This window comes from Barbus barbus (genome assembly GCF_936440315.1).
Source record: "Barbus barbus genome assembly, chromosome: 30".
NCBI lineage: Eukaryota > Metazoa > Chordata > Actinopteri > Cypriniformes > Cyprinidae > Barbus > Barbus barbus.
The window spans coordinates 12,413,578-12,434,706 of NC_136758.1; the positions used below are offsets into that span (position 1 = coordinate 12,413,578).

At 37.8% G+C, this 21,129-nt stretch overlaps 2 protein-coding genes across 4 annotated transcripts in view; one reads left to right on the forward strand and one right to left on the reverse strand.

The window, feature by feature from the left end:
- The window catches only part of LOC306850613 (alpha-(1,6)-fucosyltransferase-like), an 86,229-nt gene extending 70,808 nt beyond the window's left edge, over positions 1-15,421 (reverse strand). The window contains exon 1 of one of the 2 annotated variants that reach the window (XM_079386329.1): positions 15,265-15,421. The gene's annotated coding sequence lies outside the window, so the exon portion shown is untranslated. The remainder of the gene's footprint in view (positions 1-15,264) is intronic. The other variant, XM_079386328.1, reaches the window with a different exon arrangement.
- Positions 15,422-17,685: 2,264 nt separating this feature from the next.
- On the forward strand, positions 17,686-20,760 carry LOC306849987 (dynein axonemal light chain 1). Of its 2 annotated transcripts, XM_079385391.1 has the most exons (8): positions 17,723-17,756; positions 18,210-18,248; positions 18,382-18,491; positions 18,824-18,879; positions 18,960-19,015; positions 19,098-19,224; positions 19,318-19,458; positions 19,580-20,760. In XM_079385391.1, exons 1-8 carry the CDS (start codon positions 17,754-17,756, stop codon positions 19,627-19,629), a joined length of 582 nt encoding a protein of 193 aa, XP_079241517.1. In that variant the 5' UTR covers positions 17,723-17,753; the 3' UTR covers positions 19,630-20,760. The 2 variants fall into 2 exon arrangements, with proteins under 2 accessions (XP_079241518.1, XP_079241517.1); XM_079385392.1 differs by lacking the exon at positions 18,210-18,248 and having other exon boundaries at positions 17,686-17,756.
- Positions 20,761-21,129: the final 369 nt, after the last annotated feature.

Below are 21,129 nucleotides of genomic sequence, written 5' to 3' on the forward strand. Positions count from 1 at the left end.
TGACACTATGTGCCACTCCTACACTAGGATATAATTGATAAATTAATCTTTAGCACACATATGTCTAAATGTCACAGTCTTTCTCTTCCGGGAAAAAAATTAATGACTCCTGCACTAAACAAAATTTTGTCCAATCAAATACTCTATAAACCACCTGCAAATCATATGGTGTGTTTGAATGATATTGGAAACACTGGAACATGTAATTAAAAGTCGGAAAATCTTAAATTCTTTTTTTTTTAATTTTCAGATTCCACATTGGGAGTGTCAGTGAGAAAATATGGGGAGACACCACTGATGTACAGAGAGATGCAATGGTCTGCATTGATAGTACATTTGTCAAAATCAATTAAATTATTATGGTCACATTTTATTTTAAGGTCCAATTCTTGCTATTAACAAACCATTAACTACGACTTTTCCTCAATAAACTAATTTGCTTCTTATTAATAGTTAATAAGAATGTGGTCATGCAGAATATGTGCTTTATAAGTGATAATAAACAGCCAATATGTTAATAACAGGCATGCTAATAAGCAACTAGTTAATAGTAAGAACTGGTCCCTATACTAAAGTGTTACCTAAAAGTTTCCCATTTAAAATAAAACAAGCTAATTATTATCATTATTAATGTTGTGGTTAAAAAAGACAAGTAGTAAAACTGAAAAACAAACCCTAATAGTTATATATGTCTGTCCTAATTCATTTTCACACATTATTTTACAGTTGCTAAACCCTCGAGCATTTATTTTACATGAATAAGACCTTGTGTACAATACTTTGTGTTCAATGATTCTCATTTTAAATACAGAGAAATGTTCTCAACTACTCCACTACTGTGCTGTTGTTTGTGATTAGATTTGCATGGTAATTTGGAAAGTTCATATTTAAACACCACAGCAATGCCAGAATTATGAGTGGGAAACTATTATTTCTGAGTTACAGGCATCAGTGAAAAAATATGGGGGACACAACAGAAGCAGTGGCTGTACTGATGGTAAATTTGTTGAAATGAATGAAATTATTATTTGTTTCCCATTAACATTAAAACTAGATGCATTTACAAAATATGACAGTATTACAATAAAATATATGACGATTCAATTTACATCATCCTTAAACAAAGCATTGTTTATTTATAATTTAATATTAATTACGGCATCCTAAATCGTAAATACAAACTTCCCAGGAGGACTTGAATGCACCAATAGATCATTTTTGACATAATTAAAGCCTGCTACCTATAAAACAAAAACAAAACAAAAAAACAAGCTTCCTGTTGCAATAGGAAATACATCAATACAGAAAATAAAATACGATTTAATGGGGTTTTAAAATAGGAAAATCTTAAGACTTGCAAATGAATGTTTAATGGCTGTGAACCAAATGCTGAATAGAGCAAGTGTGCAATATTTTAATCAGAGCATAAATTTCCTCTCAAACTAGAGTGCAATGTGTGAGAGGTGCTGTTCCATCCCCTAGAGCCCCGCAGGCAGTGCAGATCAGGAGTTAAAACATGGAGGTGGGGGTCTTTTGCATAGTGGATGATAATACGGATAAGCAAGAAGCCAGTGAGATTGTCGGTTTTGAATATAAAAATTACGGGAAGGAGAACAGCATGGAGCCCCAAGCTAAGCAAGTGCACAAAACCACATACAACATGCATGGGCACACATGTACCCTTACACATCACTTCTTTAATTATGAGACTAACTTCATGCTAAATAAAGCTTCTGTGTAAATTTGGAGCATCAGAATATTTATGCATGAAACACACATAAACTCACACGCACATGTTCAAATGTCTATTCTCCGGTTCATGGACGCATAGCTAGTAGGGTATGTGAACATTATGTAGTAAGTGATGTTCGTGCTTGAATTAGGGCTGTGCAGTCAGTTTTAATGATATGTTTATGAGTGTTTCGTCCAAAAAACAGTGCTGTTAGTTGCCCCAAGGGCGAAAATGCAGGGTGACAGAAGAGAGCAACCTGTGGAGAAGAGTATTAAAGAATAAACTCGGCTAAATGTGGTTTCTCCTCAGGCCATGTCCGCCAATTTGTTCCATATTCATCTTGTGTTAGGGCTGGCTGGTAAACTGCTTTTGTTGGGGATTCGGCATCTGTGTTGTCAAAGAACTTGCAGACTGTGGTTTGATGCAGATAATGCATGGTCAGTGTTAATACTGGTACATTAAGAATAAAAAAAAACTAATAAAAAATGGAAAATCCCTCTCAATGGCCTTGTAACTAATAGGGTTGACGTTCACACTAACTGCAGTTTGTTTCTGGGTGCTATACAAGAGCAACTGCTTGGAATGCTTCATAATTATATATAAATATAAATAGATTTTAAGAAATTATATATAAAGCATTTTATATTATACACTGCTGAGAAAATGTTCATGAACTTTCTGTCAAAAATCACACTTAAGGTCATTGCACACTGAGTCCGAAATTTTCGCATGCGTTTTTCCGTATTCGTCATCCTTTCCTATCAAAATGCATGCTAAGGATGCGAAGACGCAGAAAATCGAAACTGATCCAAATTTTTTTATGACGGACGAAAGTTTCGGAGGCAGTGTGTAAACGTGATTGACACAACGTGAGGTTGTATTTTTTTTTGTAACGTGCAAAAAGTTTGGAAAAGTGTGCAATTGCCTTTAGGATCAGATTTCTTGTTTGATTATGGATCATAAGGAGTAAACCTATCTTGGCGGTGGCAGTAAAGTAAACAACACGTGGTCAACACGAATGTTGCAGGCTTAATCCCAGTTCTATCATTATCGCGCCCTTGAGCAAAGTGTTTAACCTCAGGTTACATCGGATTCTAGCATAGAATGACTAGATCGATAGTGTCCTGTTTGACAAATGACAGCAACATTAGGCCTCTAAGCATATAACACACAAGAAGGCAATTCAAATGCTGGAGAAACAAGAGAAGGCAGGAAAATCAAAACTACTCATTTGCTAAGAGAAGGGCAACCAAAAACAACATACATGTATAGCCTATATTGCAAACATGAGGCCACCATAACAACAAAATACACACACCAGTTATCTGATAGAAGCAACATCATTCATATAATGAGATAATCTAGTTTTTGAATAAAGAGACCAATGGCCTATTTATTAAATGACATCACTGGCACAGACCCAAACAGCTTTCAACCCCACAGACAAAACAATTAGCATAAAATCCTATTTGATGACAGAAGCAAATCCTGAAAACACTGGCCTGGTTAAACCTTGACAAAGCTGCTTCCTTAAAAAAAATAATAAAAAAAATGAATTGCCGCACAAAACAAAGCAGTAAAATCCTTACAGATATTCTTAAGTGAAAATCTATGGTTTGGAAACCCTCCTCCTACCTAACAGATTTTTAGGATGGTCTAAAATATTAGCCTTAACAAGCAAAGGCGTAACATGGCAGATCTGACCCGCAGAAGTTCACAATGCCAGGCCTGATGGTTCTTGCAAATCCTCACACTCCCTTCTGCACTCCCGACTTTTCTTCATGAGGGTGATGAGTTTCAGCATCATTAAGCCCTCACAATTCTGCACCATATTACTGTGTGTGTTGAAATGTAATTTAGCTGGCGGAGAACTAGGCATATTCAGTGATCAAGGAAGACTGAAGCGAACCAGCAATTGGTAATGTACGGAGACAGATTTGAGGGTGTGTTCCTGTGTGTTTGGGAGAATCTGTCTGACAGATGGTTGCCACTAGGTTCTGGGCTGGGGCTCAAAGTGATTTTGAGATGTCATATTGATCTGAAGGCTGTTGGCCGAGGCTGGTTGGACTGAGCTATACTGGCAGATTGGCCTTGAAGGAGCACTACTGGTCTCTAGGTTCATCCGGGCATAAGGCAGTCGTCTCTCAGGATATCTTTAGCTAAATAAGGCAGTGCTGGACTACTACATTAAAAAAGTGGTTAAATAAACAATCACATGAGTCAGCAATTCATTCAGACATGTTCACAAATCTCTGCCACAATGCCCAAGCCAATTATGTAGTCATTAAGAAAGTATGTTAGTTTTCACTTGAATCAAAAGACTTTAGATTTAATTGCAGACTCTCTACATTTTTTTTCTATTAACTTTGGCAATAAAAAGACACAGTCAAATGAAAAAAAAAACTGATTAATTTGTATGGTAAGCAAATATGTCACCTTATAGACCTAAAATCAAGTCAAATTTTTTTGGAACTTAAGTCCAACTAGAGTCTAGAGCCTTATACAAGTAATGTATTGATTTGTAGTGATATATCACTCTCCAGCAGAGTAACAGACCAAGAAACAAGTGGTTGGAAACTCAAACGCTTGGCAGATATAAGAGAATGTCATTGCTGGGGCAATAAAAGCGCCTCATAAACTACGTGCGTGACTGGCACAGTACATAATAATATCAACAGTACAAAATGTATTAATGTCAAAAATATACAAACTACATGGTTGCACGCCATATATATGCAACACAGTTATACAACCACATCAAACTGAATAACTGACCCAATCTACTTTTCAAACCCTTTAAAAAACAACAAAAAAAACATGCCATTTTAAAAGGTATCAACAATTTCCAGCCCTTTAGATGAAGGCATCTTTCACATTGTTTTCCTGACTGCACGGGATAAACAAACCTGTCATCTGCAATTTTATTATGCATCCACTAGTCAACATCACCCCGCTGAGGCTTTCAGAGAAAAGATGGCACTTGACATCTTTATATAGAGGGAGGAGAATGCAAAAATATGTTTGCATTTTCTAAGACCATAGCTTGAAAAGTAAGTTTAAATTGAAGAGGTTAAATATCAAACCAACACTCAGTCATTTAACATGACTGTACACTGAGAATACAGTGAATGAGTCCTCTGTGCTCTAGTGTGTGTAGGAGGCCTCCCTAGGACACTCATAAACCCCGGTAAGACAATTAATCAGAGACCAAAAACAATAGGCTTTTGTCTTGGCTTGTGCCGTGCTCAAATTGGCACTGCAAAAAAACGCCTAAAACAACACGGCAAACTAGGAGACTACAGCAGACGAAGCGGGAAAACAATTAACTGATGTTTTATTATTAACTAATATACTAAACAGTTCAAAGTTTTGGGGTCCATATGATTGTTTTTTTATATAAAAAAAATCAATACTTTGACGTATAAGATATTTACAATGTTACAAAATATTTCTATTTAAAATAAATGCTGTTCGTTTGAACTCTATTCATCAAAGAATCCTGAACAAATTTATGGTTTCCAGAAAAATATCAAGTAGCACAACATTTAGTGATTTCTAAAAGATCATGAGACACTGAAGACTGGAAAAATGGCTGCTGAATATTCAGCTACCATCACAGGAATATATATATTTTTTAAAACGTTAGACACTTAAACTTACATTCCATTTATATTCTATAAAATGTTACTACCTTACAGATAGACATGAGTGACAGAGCACCCAAAAACAGCATATCAGGCATACTGACGACTTATGTTTTGTCTGTTTATCAAGATAATAAGATGTGTTTCTTCAAGCGTGTGCCTATGCATCTAAGCAACGGCATTTCTTGTCAAATGTCAGTCTGTCGTGTCTTACAGGTCATCCGCTACAATGGCTGATAGATGAGCACAATTACCCACCGCTGCACAGAAAGCACTTGCATTTGATTGGTGTTAATTTCACACCCTCAGCCACAGAGCTGTATTCTAAAGTCTAACCTTGACTAAATCAAAAGAAACCAAAAAAACTTTGGTTCTGTATTGGAACTAAAGGGGAAAAAAATTCTCCAAGGCACATATGTAACAGGCCACAACTCTTTGTCTGGAGGAAAAAAAGACAAACAAAAAACGGAGTGATGAATCGTGGAGGAGTTCAGAGACGCAAGTAACTCTGACAGTCTGATCCATTGCCCAGGGCAAGAATGTGAAATGGAAAAGTTCTCATCAGGAATGGAGAGGCCTTCGTTTGAGGAAATAAATGGCACCCACACCTCCAGCTCACGGAGAGGAGACAGAGAGATAATGAAACGGCAGGCGGATGTTTATCGACGTTTATGAATTCTATTTGATCTTGCTTCTGTCGTCATTTGTTGGCAAAAACACACAACTCCCTTGTGCCGCTGGTGCCGAGGGTGGGCAGGACAGCAGAGGAAATATGACAAGGAATGCAAGCAAGCAACAGATGGAAAACAGAGTGGCCAATTACACCGTGCTGTAAAAATCACTGGGTGTGCGGCACGAGAGAAGGAGATGAGGTGATTCATTCAGACAAATGATACCTCTCTAACAAGCTGCCTCCTGCTAGAACGGCATATATGTCATGCCAGGTTTCCAGCTAGCTTGCAAGGTAAAACATTAGCGTATGAATGCAACACATGAACCACACCAAGGAAGCTGCTAATGAATAATGTTGAGTGATTTCAAATAAATGTTGTAGTGCCACGCGGTAGGCCACAGGCATTCAGAAGCTTTTGCGGAGCACCACTGTGATTGCTTCCCAAGGGCATCTCAACTGCCCTGAAATTCTATTTCCCAATGCCGAAAAGCCTGTTTATGCGCGACTGTTAATGCTCACAAAAGACACTCTGACCACACCAATAAACCGTGCAAATCACTAAAGCACCGAAACATCCATTTGCACCAAACTCGAGCGTGCAGCAACGCAGAGTCTGTCAGTTGGCACACGGATTAGCATGGATGTCAGTGAAGCACTAAAGAGGGCAGCTCATCCAGTGCCAGGTCCTCAGCTAAACAGACCACATACAGTACTGCTATCTGCATCATTTATGTTCAGGCATTCATACTCACATTCACAAAGTTCAAAAAATTATTATGCCTGATCCCACTTCCTTCTTCTGTTCTCGTGTATTACAATCTCATGGTCATAAGACTGAACAGTGACCAAAGTCCTCACACACCTCGTCAGGGTGTCCAGGGTTGACCAATAAAGTTTTGGCAGGTACCGCTGATCATGTACATGTGTTTTCATGCCTCGAAAATGGAAATGTTTGGTTTTCTGTTATTTCTGTGAATCTTGAAAGAATCAGTTAGAATGGGTTGATAACTATAATTATCAACCCATCACAGTATGCAATTTTTTTCCCAGTAAATGTGTTTATGAATTTATAGTGGTCATGGGGTTAAATTATAGCTAGCTGAATAATTTGACTCTACTGTTGCACATGAAAAACATTTGTTTTGTTAAGGATATTGGGTAGTTGACAGAATGTAGTACTTTACTGTACTGTTTTACTGTACTGTTTTACCACTTAAATCAACATCAAGATGTTTGGTTAAAATTTGAATTTAGCATATTTATAAGTGAAAATTAAATTACTGAAGTCTAATATTTTGGGGGGCTTAAATAAAAAAAATGGCCAAATGGTATAAGTGTCTGGAGATTGTACATAAGAAAAAGTCACAAAGGCTAAAATTCTTGGGGATTTTTTTTTTTTTGGCAAATAGTTTGGCATTTTTAATTATTTATTTAAATTTGTATATTGAATTAATTATGTATTATATTATTAACAACACTGTTTGCCAAATCAAAATCAGTGTGGGCTAACCACACAACAGTTTTACAAATATAATGTAGCTGTTAAAATAATATAAAACACTTGCAAAACACTGTCTGCCAAATCAAAGTCTGTATGGGTTTTAAAAAAGAAAACAAAAAAAAATTTGTGAGGACAAAGCTGAACTACTGGCATTACTGAGCCTGGATCATTAATGTGTTTGTAATCTAGATGGATTAACCAGTTTTGTTGTCAGTACTCCTCTGGCCAGTTACACAAATCTCGTGACTAGCCAGGAAAGTGAATATACCAATCAAATGCATTAAGGGCGTATAACCAGCAATACAACTTCACATAACCATTTATCAGTGTACACTTTAATGAAATAAAGAGTCCTGCTGAACAATACAGTAAAATCAATGTCCACTAAATCTTATAACATATTCCGCTTGTGAAACCACAGCATGTTGTAGTTGGCATGATCAGCAATCCAACTCTTGATCCCAATTAAGACAACCTGTGACTTTTCAACACAAAAGGGCTTGCCACAACACTATGAGGATTAGCGAAAAATTAAGTCGACAAATCCACTGATCAGATTATCTCTCCGAACAGGATCTTCTCTGCCTTACACGCCTCTCGTTGGCACAGGCTAATGCTACTCCATGGTGTCTAAACTGTAGTCGATATCTTGGCTCAAAGATACTGCTCTGCAAGCAGTCGATTTCAAAGTGAATGAAAGAAGAAGGACGGAAGAAGGAAATAGACACTGCAACAGAGAGATGAAAAGAGTGAAAGGGAGGTTAAAGAAAGGGCACTTTTACCAAACAATTCGTCACCTGCGCGGTAAGGGAAAAGGGTACTTGCTCAACCCTTTTACCGTTTACCAGGCTGTACTTTTTCTGCACTGCTCAAAAAGACTGAAGAAAAGGACAGAACCCAGAATATGACATATCTCCACACAGCACCCTGTCTTTCTGTCATCAGTGTCACATGAGGTTTGCTCCTCTGGCTCTGTACCAAATTAGCATTCGACTCATCCTCTGCCCTGTGCTGCACTACTGAAAACCACCGGCAGCAGATAAACACTGTGATCATAGCGCTTCTGAGTGTACAGATTTAAACTTCAAATGGCCAGCGGTTTCTTGGCCTTGCCCTGCAATAGTTTTTAAGGAATAACTGATGTACAAAACTGCAAGTAGCATGCTGACATGCAAACTGACTCATGTGAAGTATAGCAGTATGAAAACGTTCAATGGGACGATTGCGATGACAACCTGAGTTAAGTTGTCTGGCTTAAACCCAGTTGTGGTTTGCTGCAGTTTTTGTTCTGTGTAGGCAGCAGAGCCCACCTGAGCCGAACCCCCGGGCCAACAACTCTACTCAGTGGGTGAGGGGCAGCTGGGCTTCTAGCCAAAGGGTATAGCTGAGATTTTCACACAAAACCAACAACGAGCAACAACTTAAAGTGTTCAATTCAGCTTATGCAAACAGTAATGGAGGGAGGCAAATATTTTACTAGTGCTCCGAGTGCTAAGGTTCAAACAGGAAGGTCTGGTAGGGACTCATCAAGCATTCCCTCTAATATTCCATAGTACACTTTGGTTTCACAACTGAGGAGTGGGGAAGCAATAAAGAGGCAAACAGATAGCAAGAGAGTGGGGGCAAATTGGGACTTACAAAAGCACACTCAATATGTCTGTGTTCCGTGAGGTTTGGACCATCTTTTTTCTTCACACCCGAAGGGCAGGAGACAGAAAGGACAAGTGATTGTTGAGTGGGGATGGCATAAACCAAATGATGGAATGGAAGCAGATGCTGCTACTACAAGCTAAGTAAAGTGCATTACCCAGTGTGCCTTCTGCAACTGATAGGCTGTATCATGCACTCCGAGAATCTATATGCTTGAAACGGTTGAAGATATCAATCAGCACAATTTGAAATCCAATCATGAAATCCCCCTGAATCCTCTTAGTATGACAATCCCCCACCTCCAGTCCAGTACAGACCATAGTGTTGTTTGAGCTTGACCTACCTCAACCTGAAGACTCCTGAAGGCTGGCACTTAGTGGATGAGATGCCCTAACCCTGCAATTCGGGTTTGTTTAATAACATTCCAACAGACATGTTGTCTGCCCTCTGATCCTACCTCTGTTGCTCATTATGCAGATCTCCATCCATCGTTGTGAGCACCGCAAAGATGCTTAATTGTCCCAGAGAAGCCGTTAGCAATCCACAAGGCATTAGATATGCTATTGAGCATGCTCCAGTACAGCTGAGACAGCAGTCTCACTCAGGTCAGTGCTGAGCAATGCAGACTACAGGACTAGATGCCTCAAAAATGCTTCCATCATCTTTGCCTCAGACATGAGTCCCCTGGGTATTCAGCCTAAAGCCTATTTGGAAGGGACTAGTTTTCCCTGAAAAGGTCAGGTAAATTTGTGTTTCGCAGATGTATTATCTATAACCCCCCCACACACACACACACAGCCAAAGTAAAACTTGTCTTGCAAATTATCTAATGTTTTACTACAAACTTTGTGGTCCTCTAAGAAAACTTATGCCACATATACAGGAATGTCTGTGATTGTGGCATATCAATCACAACGACTCTCCTCACTTACTTTGAAGTAAAGCTAAATTTCTCACTCCAATATCAACTGCAGCTTCATTATGGATTTTTCTTTTTTGAGCAAGAAAACTCAAACATCATTGGGATTTGGTAAAATGAATCCCATCAAAAACAGCTATTTACTGAACCTCTGATTTACTGTTCTGTGTTTTTCACACCTTGTCTCCCTTGAGCTGATGCATGTGCCAGAGGGTGTGTCGAATTCAACTCTGTTCGGGAAAGGTTTGTTTTCTGGCACTGATGACGAAGCAAGGTAAATCATGGAGTTTAGAAAGAACCAAACACATCAGACTCTCTTGTAATTCGGACAGTCACAGAGCGAGGACCTGGTGGAAAAGTACCTGGCTACTATGCGAGGCGGTTACGGTCTATTTCTGTTGCTAGTTTTTCCCCTTCTTCTGAATTAAAGTAACCTTGACCTTATTGTCTGCATGTAGCTCAAACAGAGGACACAATTATTGTGCAAATTGCATGCCTCTGGGTTCTCAACTCTAAACAAGGGTCTCAGTTCAGTTTGTTGAGGACTATTTACCCTACGTTCTGTGAGAGTCTACCAACTTCATTTGCAGATGTGCATTTGGCACAATCGCTCACGTTTATCTGTCTGCTACGGCAAGGGCATGGGGAACTCTGGGAGAAAAGCAGTGTCATGTGCAACAAATTTACCCTGGTTTAAATGAAGCCCTGCGGTAGGTAATCATTGACTATGGTGGAAGCAAATGCACGGCTTCCAGGGCAAATATTCCCATTTAATCATTCAGACCATATGTTTGTGCAAAAAAAGTGTCATTTTTCTGCAGGGGTCAAACAAGGTCTGTGTTTGGTGTAATCCTGACCCTTCCTCTCCTTGTGTGTGGGCGATGGTGGAGCAGTTCCCCTGCAGCTGCCAGAGCGATGCTCCACATTGCATTGTGGTATTTATAGCCGATGAAACAGCTCCCTGTCGTTGGCCACTGTCAAGTCTGATGGGTGCAAAAGCAGTCAGCCTAGAACCTACTAGCAAAACACAGAAGCATGCACACACACATACAGATTTTACAATCTCCAAAGGGCTCTGAAGAATGACTCACGGTCTTCCTTGTCCTGGGAAAGAGAGAGTTAGTAAAGACAATGGCTGGGTCATTCTTTCTTGCTGCCCACTGCCGCAGAACTAGAATGGGCAAAGAGTGAGTGCAAATGTTCATCATGTGGAAAGCTACATGGTCTGCCATTAGGATCCCTGCCAGAGATTTAATCCATGTGATTATCCCACCCCACCGCAGCTACTCGCTTCATCATCCATCTCATGCAAACACACATACACACCTGCACTTGTACACGCTAGTCCCTGCTGCCCAATCCCACACCTCTCTGCCGTTCCAATCAAAACCTATTGGGAGAGACTTTCCATCTCCTGCTCAGATAGGCAAACTACACTATCATTAAAACTGATCAGAACCTCTTTATCCCCGCCCACTGCCCACATTGCTATGGAAACTCAGCTAAGAGTAGTCACCTGATATTGGCAGAATAGAAGAGATGAGCACAGGGAGCGGGGGAGGGGAATGAGATTCCCTTCGCTCCAGTCTGATCCATGATTTTGAGCTTTATTACAGCCCCCGTCCTGACCTTCACTTCACAGCATGGGGCGAATATATGTTAAGAAAGTAGCAAAGCCCTGCACTCTGTTACTCCTCCATTCAATCTCAATAAAATGAGCATAAACCAGCACGTCTTTTCCTGGATTAATAATACTTCTTCATAATTCACCCCAGGAGACAATTATCTATCGAGGGCATTATTAGATTTCTCAGTTCATTACTCAAATATGACAAATGTGACAAGACAGACATGCCTACAATGGATTTCCACTAGGCAAAGTGTGCTGTTACATGATCATGTGACTATGGCAACATGTGCAGTCACCGCATCAGTGTCATTAATTTAAATAACACAAAACAAAACCTTTATGAGCAAAGGTAGCATTGGATCACGTGGGAACGTGAAGCTACACATTATGGAAATCCCATAACCACACATTAAGTTTTCAAGTTAATGTTTCACAACCATAATTGTGTGAGCAGAGTGAGTCGGTGCATAACACGGAGCTGCAATGAGACTCCAGGGGCCTATGACAAATTAATGCATATTTATGGTTCATTTGTGAGAGTTTTGATTGACCGAACAGAACTGAGATTAAAAGCAAACTTTCAACAAAAGAGATGATTATACAACATCAAAAAATGTCATCAATGTAAATGCTAATAAAATACTGGAGTAAAGATAAACTTCACTTATGGTTAACTTTAGCAAGATAAGGCCACATCACACCCAGGCTGACATATGAACTTTGTAACCAATTTCCTTCGTCTAAATATGAAAACTTGAACAGATGTATTCACAGCTCTCTTTAAAATGGTATCTATTCAGAGATCAGCATGAAATTTGATACTGCACTGAAAAAGGTAAAAAGTATATACAGAAATGGCCACCTTCACTGTTTGTGCCTGATCCAACCCTTAAAAATGGCTTAAGTTGGTGTAACTTAGTGCAGACCTTTATTTTAGGTTACATAATGCACTTGATTCTGTCGTATTAAATTAATTCAGATGTTACCTGACAAAACATGTTTAAAACTCTATTTGTGGATTTGTTTTAGAGTGACTCCCAGGAAAAGGCCTCCAGCTAAATGAACCGCCCCTTAGGGAAGTTACAGGCACTGCCAATGGCTAAGACAGCTCTAAGGACCCTGGCAAGTAAACAGAGCAGAGGAGTGTCAAATTCATCCTCTCAGTTTGTCTGACTACACTTTAAAACATGAAACGTGAAGGAGTGACTTTTACCTGACCCATGAAAATGAATTTTGTTGGTCTAATCTAATATAGTCAGGCTGATTCAGTCAATATTTGTTTACCACGTTTCAGGTACTTGACAAACATATTGTCCAGTGTACAACTAAAAAGTGCTAGTCTGAAACCTGGCATTTATAGTATATGCTAATATACAGCATTTACAAAGAGGTGTGAAATAAAATGTTCATATTGTTGCATTTTTTGCTGCTCTAAGGCCAAATGCAATGCAAATCAACTGACCCGGGACCGATTCAGTTTAATTTTTTGATGATGACCATCCGAATTTAGAGGAATAACATCTCATCTCTATCCCGAAACCTAAGCTTGTGGAGGTATCAATTATCACGGCAGATTTAATTATATCATTAATTCCAAGTCAAGCGAGATAAGCTGCTTCGATGCAAAAAGCACTATTAAAGATGTATGAATGTTGAGAGAAGCACACAAGTCCAAGTAGATGTAATAACACACTTGACTATAAAAGCTCGTTATCGGTGTACACTTGGAAGAGCAGGGACTGGGCATTATGGCCGAACATCTGTAGAAGACATTGATTTTACAAGGCTCTTAAGAGAGGCAAATGTTTTCAGTGCATCGATTAAAAGAGTAGATGACATGACGGGAGATAAAACCACAAAGTAGCCTTGAAAGAGTGAAGCCAAATTGTTATACGATGATAATTAATGGTGCCCATCCTGAAGTGTATCTAATGGGTGTGATAGTAGTGGATTAAGTAAGGAAAAGCACTGGCGGAGACAAATAATCCCTGTGCTGTGTTTTCCACATATATGCCTTCTAGGTAGGCAACTCACTTTAGCTAATAAGAAATCAAACTGATCCCAGTGCAGTTGAGAAACATAACCTTTGACAGTTAGAAGACTAGCGAAAAGGCTTGTGGGAACTGCATTTAGAAAAACAGTCATCGTCATAATAATGACTTGTATTGCAGCAATAACAGGCTTTATTGCCTTCACCATTTTTTAAATGATTTTTGTTTTGGCGTTTTTTGCCTTTATTAGGATAGGACAGTATGTAGACAGGAAGTGAAGTGGGAGAGAGAGGGGGACAGGATCGGGAAAGGTCTGCGAGCCCAGGACTTGAACTTGAGAAGCCCGAAGCGCAACATCGCTATAAGTTGGCACACTGCCCACAAGGCTTTTGGCTCCCATGCCTTCATCATTTTTAAAGGGATAGTTCACCACAAAATTAAAATGCTGTTCTGAACCAGAAAGACAAATTTTAAGGAATCTGTTTGTTTACATCTAATTACAATGAATGGTGATTAAAAAGGGATGTAAACACACCGTAAAAGTAGTCTACTTGATTTATTGCACTATATTCCAAGGATTCTCAAGTCATACAATTGCTTTTTAAGAGAAACAGATTTGTTATGTTTGGATCAACAGATTCATTGAAGAGATATGACTCAAACAAATTGCTGATTTACAAATCATTTCTCATGGTGAGCTAAGGCGGGTGTCAAGATTTTCTGTAAATAACTCAAATTCCATTTTGTTCCTCAAAAAATTGCCATCTGCCAACATTGAAGACTACTTTTATGACACATTTATTACAGTTCACAGGCTTGACATTTTCAATCCCCATTCAGTCATTTGATGGAAACTACATTGTTCGAAATTTCTGTTTTTGTCAGGTTTACAACAATAACATGAAGTTAACTGAATTTTATTTTGGGTGAACTGCTTCTTTAAACATCATTTCGCAGTTTTCTTCTTCACAAGGGTCTAAAAGTAAACACTCCGATTTCTGCAGCGGCTTCATGTTAACTTGCCTTTCTCCTTTCTAGTAACATACATAAACATGGACACGCTACTGCTGTTGATATTCCTGCTAAATGTCTGACTAACATTCAGGGCATTTACGCTGCACCACTTCAACAGTCCTGATACAAACCATTTATTAATAATATCGTCTGGTGTATTTGTTAACAGATTCGTTTGCGCTATATGGTGTGGATTCGCTTTAAGTAGGCTTCCTATATTTGGCAATGCTATTCTCATTCGCAATCGCCTTCATCTCTTTCTAGTACATAAACACATTACACAGTGTGCCGTGATCGTGATAGCCACATAATGACTGTCTGACCAGAGCATACTTCGCTATCACGGCACGAAAACACAATGCGCTCGAGCTGCAAAGCTGACCGTTATTTTTCCCGTTCAGCGGTCGAGGCAGCTAGCAACAGGCCGGGATGGAGCGAACTCTCCGGGGAGAAAAACGTCGTTTTCCTTAACACAATGCGGTCGTATGTAACGGCGGGCGACACACTTACCTTGATTTGGCACTGGCGTACTTGTATCTCCACAGCGCGTATGTTTTAACGAAAGGGATGCTTGGCGAGTCGTGGCGGAAACAGGAACTGGGGAGACTGACTGCTGCTGTCTGAATTCTCTCTGCTGGGCTCTTGAGGAGGCTGCTCGGCTGTCACTGGGCTGCACTGCGCATGCGTGTGTCAGATCACCACGATACAAGTGCTCCTCGGCACTGAATACAGTTTCTTGGATCTCATTATTCATGGTTTTGCCGGCATAATGCGACTGATTTTCTCCGTACAAATGTGACAAATAGTCGTTTTACTAATGAGACCGCAGACAAAGCAATTTAAAGCGACCGATCTTGTGGGATTGTATTAAAAAAAAAAAAAAAAAAAAAAAATCCACTATTATGCAAATGTAACATACTCTCGGGGTAGTTCATATTAATACATATTACATTTCGAATAAACGTCCAGTCGAACATCAGGCTCGAAAATCTAATGTTCAGTGTTTCCATTCTAAAGGTATTCTCCTGGGCACTGAATTCCTGTTTGCAGAATATAACATTTTTATAGCCTACTTTTACACACATACATGTTTGCATTTGTGTTTTGCTCTCAATATTTTATTGTAACTCTTGTTTTTTGATCTTCATAGCAATTGTACGTTTGATGCAGAATACTATTGTTTTAACATATAAAATAAAAGTTAAAGTTTTAGAGCCTGGCAGGCCAGTGTTATAGACCTCTTTGCTCGATGGAAGCCCACTTCTAGCACATAAGAAAAAACATTCATGCTTTGAAAATCATCATTACTGTATGGCATAAAAATCTATAAGACACAAAGTCATAATTATGAGACAAAACGTAGCAGTCATGAGATGCAAAGTCACAGTTGTGAGATAAAGGTTGAAAGTGTGAGGTAATAAGATAATTATGAGTTAAAAGGTTGCTTTTTTGTCACAATTATCTCATAATTTTCTCTAATATTAATTAGGACTTTTTGCCCCGTACAAAAATGAACAATTTTATTACAGTAAAAGTGTAGTAACCATGGTTTTCTATGACCACAGTTTTACTAAAAACACCATGTTCATGCTATGGCTAGTGAAGTAAAACCACGTTTATTTATTTATTTTTTGTTTGTAAAGGGTATTATATTATAATTTACTAAAGCATGATTTTTTTTCTGGTCATATGGGTTCCATACTGGACTGTCATTAAAGGCATGTAGAAGAAAGCTGATGTTTAGGATTCTTTATTTTATTACTTTATTTTAGTCATTTGTCATACGCTCTGTTTTGTTCTCTCTCTGTCTGTCTGTCTCTCTCTCTCCCTCTTTCTCTCTTTCACACACACACACACACACATGTTGGTTTTTGTGGTTTATGGGGACTCTCCATAGGCGTAATGTTTTTATACTGAACAAACTGTGTGTGCTATTGCCCTACACCAACCCTACACCTAAACTTAGCCCTCACAGGAGACTTTGTGCATTTTTAGATTTTCAAAAAAACACCATTTAGTATGTTTTTTAAGCCTTTTGAATTACGGGGAGATAGGCAGTGTCCTTATAAACCACCGTCATATTGTAATACCTCTGTCATACCCATGTCATTATACAAATTTGTGTCCTCATAAACAACATAAGCATGCACACACACACACACACACACACACACACACACACTAAATCGAGGGCAGTTTGACTGTAATCATTGTTACATCACTCCCACCCAGTGGTCTGACTGTGGAATCACACCATGAACGTCTCACTGGGTTTTATAAATCTAAACCAGTGCATATAGAAAACACTAGCATCAAGTATTAAAACGGAAGTTTAAAATAATACGGAATGACTTTTGTATCAGATATAAAGGCCCTTATCTTATAAAAAAGTGAAAATAGCATTGTGAGATATGGTTTTGTTAAAGAGATTTTAGTATCCTTCAAAGGTAGACAACTGTAAAAATAAATTAAAATAATAAAATAAATAAAGTCAAATATATTTGTGATATTATGTAATATTGTTTAGTTTAAGTGGAATAGTAACAAAATTACTGAGAATATTATAATACTCTCAAAACAATAAGAACATAAAATCTATCTATCTATCTATCTATCTATCTATCTATCTATCTATCTATCTATCTATCTATCTATCTATCTATCTATCTATCTATCTATCTATCTATCTATCTATCTATCGTTTCCCTGTGCTACGAACATAAAAGCAATAAGAACAATGACTTTGTTGAAGGACTTGGCACTTCCTTTGGACTGAAAGACTGAACGTCCCTGAACGGTTGTTGTACTGTTATGTTTTGACGATGACAATTGTTATTGTTTTTTTGTTTTTTTTCAAGCATTCAATGAAAAAAAAAAAAAACATTCAGCGTGATGTTTGTGTGGTCACGCGGATACGCAGCTCGTGGCACTCGGAAGCATCCGAACTTTGCGCATGCGCTTTGCTTCTGGGCAGTTCCATAGCAACCGTAAAGAACAACATGGTGAGTTCCCATCCTACTTCTGCTTTTAATGCACATTACCATGTTGTGTTATTGAGTTAAAAATGCATTGTTCAAAATCAGGAAATAAGTTGTTTGTTTTATAATAAAACGAGGCTATCACGCTGGCTGGAAATAGAAGCTGCATCGGTGTTCATCTCTTGTGTCAGGCAGTTTGCAGCAGATAAACATTTAGCCACTGGCTAGCTGTTAAACATTAGCAAATTAGGTTTTAAATGTACAGAGGTCTATTACGTATTAAAGAGACTACAGAAGATGTCAACGTAATGTCAAGAGGAGAGCGAGCTTAGCAACTCTATTATTAGTTAACGGGTGATTTTACTAACATACAGTAGCATATTCGTAGAGAAATAGAGAAAAATACATTTTATTATACATACAAACATCACCTTACCTTTCTGTGCGTCATCACGAGTGTATTATGTGTGTTTTCAGGCAAAAGCAACAACTATTAAAGAGGCCCTGGTGAAATGGGTAAAACATTTGTTGTTAAATTAGTTTGTCGATTAACCTTTCCGAGTTTTAACCCATTTCCTTGTAGCTAAATATGTAAGCTCTGCTCTCTGTCAGTCAAATTGTCTTAATTGATTTCATTTGGTTGTCTAAGGAGGAGAAAACAGGCGAAAAAGCGAACGAGGCAACAGCAGTAAAGCTTTATAGTCAAATTCCTCCCATTGAAAAAATGGACGCATCTCTCTCTAATCTTGTCAACTGCGAGTGAGTCTAAATACACAGATCCAATTTTTAGTGCATTTTCGGTTACACTTTATTTTAAGGTGCCCTTGTCACAGTGTAATTATACATTTAAGTACTGAGTAATATTAAGTAACTACATGTACTTGCTATATGGTTAGGATTGGGGTTTGGTTTAGGATTACTTGCATGTAATTATGCACAATTTATTGTTATTATAATAGTAAGTACATGTAAAGTGTAACAAGGACACCTTAAAATAAAGTGTTACTGTATTTTCTTATAAACCAACATCAGTGTGTGCCAGATATAATAATTCTCTAATATATCTTCATTTTATGTTCTGTCCTGCCTAGGAGATTATCCTTGTCCACGAACTGTATTGAAAAAATTGCCAACTTGAATGGTCTGAGTAAGTACGCTCCTTAAATGCATTCCTGTCAAGTGCATTTGTCATGATTGCTGAACAGTTTATTTACATTTTTCTCCTAGAAAACCTTAAGATATTGTCCTTGGGGCGGAATAGCATCAAAAACCTTAATGGACTTGTAAGTAAAGAAACAGAACAATAATTATAACTTTAAGAAGTGGACATCTGCTTTTTTCTTACTCCTCTTCTGTCCCCCACAGGAGGCAGTAGGTGATACTCTGGAGGAGCTGTGGATCTCTTATAACCTCATAGAAAAACTGAAGGGAATTCACGTTATGAAGAAACTCAAAGTCTTGTACATGTCTAACAACTTGGTCAAGGAGTGGGGTGAGCATGGAAGATAGGTTACTGAGAGACCAGTAGCAGCTTAGTCATGGTACGTCAAGAATGAGCATTTTATGAGGCTGTTTGTTCCTTTAGGGGAGTTTCAGAAGCTGGCAGATCTTCCAGCATTGGTGGACCTCGTCTTTGTGGGGAACCCATTGGAAGAAAAGTATTCTGCAGATGGCAACTGGATAGAGGAAGCTACTAAGAGGCTTCCCAAGCTTAAAAAGATAGATGGTAGGTACCATAATTTTCCACTAACTGGACAATTAGGTAAGCATGAAAAAACGTTTGCATGTTTATGAGACCATGGTTGCAAAAATTACCTTTGATGATTCCTCATAATTTTCATTTTTAGGAAACCCCGTTATCAAACGAGAAGAGGAGGAAGGTGAAGGGGAGAGCTAATGCAATTTCTTTAAATATTCTGAAGTTGGTGCATTTTTATTTTTCAAACACCAGCATTGTAACTATTAGAAGTCTGTGCAATATTTGCATTTTTTAATTAGGTTTATTTATATGGAATGAACCTAAAAAGCTAAATCCATTTTCTTGAGCTTTAACACTATTTGAATAGATTTGAAAAGCACACATCTGATGTATTTTGTTAGCCTTAGCACAAGTGGAGCTATACAATCATAATGTAAAGGTCATGCAGAAGAACAGATTGGATGATACTCATTACTTACACTGTAAAAAAAAATTTGAAGAATGCCATTGTTACCTTAAAGAACTATTTCTACTTAATCTAACCTGTGCTTAAAATAACTATGAAGAATTAATATGTACACCACAATAATATTTAATAATTTAACATAACTTTCAGGTAAATTCAGTAAAAATAATATATTTGACTACAATAACCACTAAATTTCCATGTTACCACATGAAGGACATATTAAAAGTTAAGAAAGTTAATAACAAAAACTTTTCAGGGAGATCAATAACATGTTAGATTATATCCGTAAATATAAGCCAGTGACATTGAAGCAACTACAAAACTGGAATGATTGATCAAGTGTGTGACATAGCCTTAAAACTATTTCAATTGGTGGTGCTATGCTTTAGTATGTCTCTATTAGGAGGCTACTTTAAAAATTATCTGAAGTTGATTAAATAACTGCAAGATTTACATTTTTTATTAAATTCCTTTTGTAAATGGCATACTTTTTGTAATACATTTGTTTGGACATGAGCAAAAATAATAATCTATTTGCAGTTATTGTTACAGTTTCTTCACTAAGTGTATTTTTAACACATTACATTGGGTGTGTGGTACTTAAAACAAGTTGCACAATGAGAGCAATTTAACACTTTGTAGCATGTCTCCATAAAGTAACTTAAGTGTACTGTGGCCAAATAAAGGCACCATAATTAATACTGTAATTAAAAAGTTGTCTGGATTAGTTTCCAGTTTTTTTAAGTTTGATATAAATTTTATATTTACGGTTTTAAGCATGTTTTATTGTTTTAGATCCGTCTACATTTTTTTGTTTACTGTGTTTCAGAAGAAAAAATAAACTATTTTGTCCGCTGCTCAAGTTATGTTGTCATTGATTATTATTATTACCATTGCTTTGAATTTGTGGTAACACTTAACAATAAGGTCTCATTTGTTAACATTAGTTAATGCATTAACTAACATGGACTAAGAATGACCAATATTTTTAAAACAATTATTAGGCTTAACCTTTGTTAATGTTAATGTTCAGAGTGCGTTGGTTAATGTTAACGGATACAACTTTTAATCTTAAAAATGTATTAGTAGATGTTGAAATTAAAATTAACCAAAATTAACAAACTGTCCATAGTTGGTTCATGCTAAATGTTAAGAAATGCTATTGTAAAGTGTAAACGAAATGTGTCTTTAATTGGGGAGGTGAGCGACGAGTCGGAAACAGTAGAGGG

Coding starts and splice junctions, on each gene's coding strand:
- LOC306849987 (XM_079385391.1), top strand. Junction 19,225..19,317: donor CAACTTGGTCAAGGAGTGGG/GTGAGCATGGAA, acceptor TTGTTCCTTTAG/GGGAGTTTCAGAAGCTGGCA. Junction 19,459..19,579: donor CAAGCTTAAAAAGATAGATG/GTAGGTACCATA, acceptor TTTCATTTTTAG/GAAACCCCGTTATCAAACGA.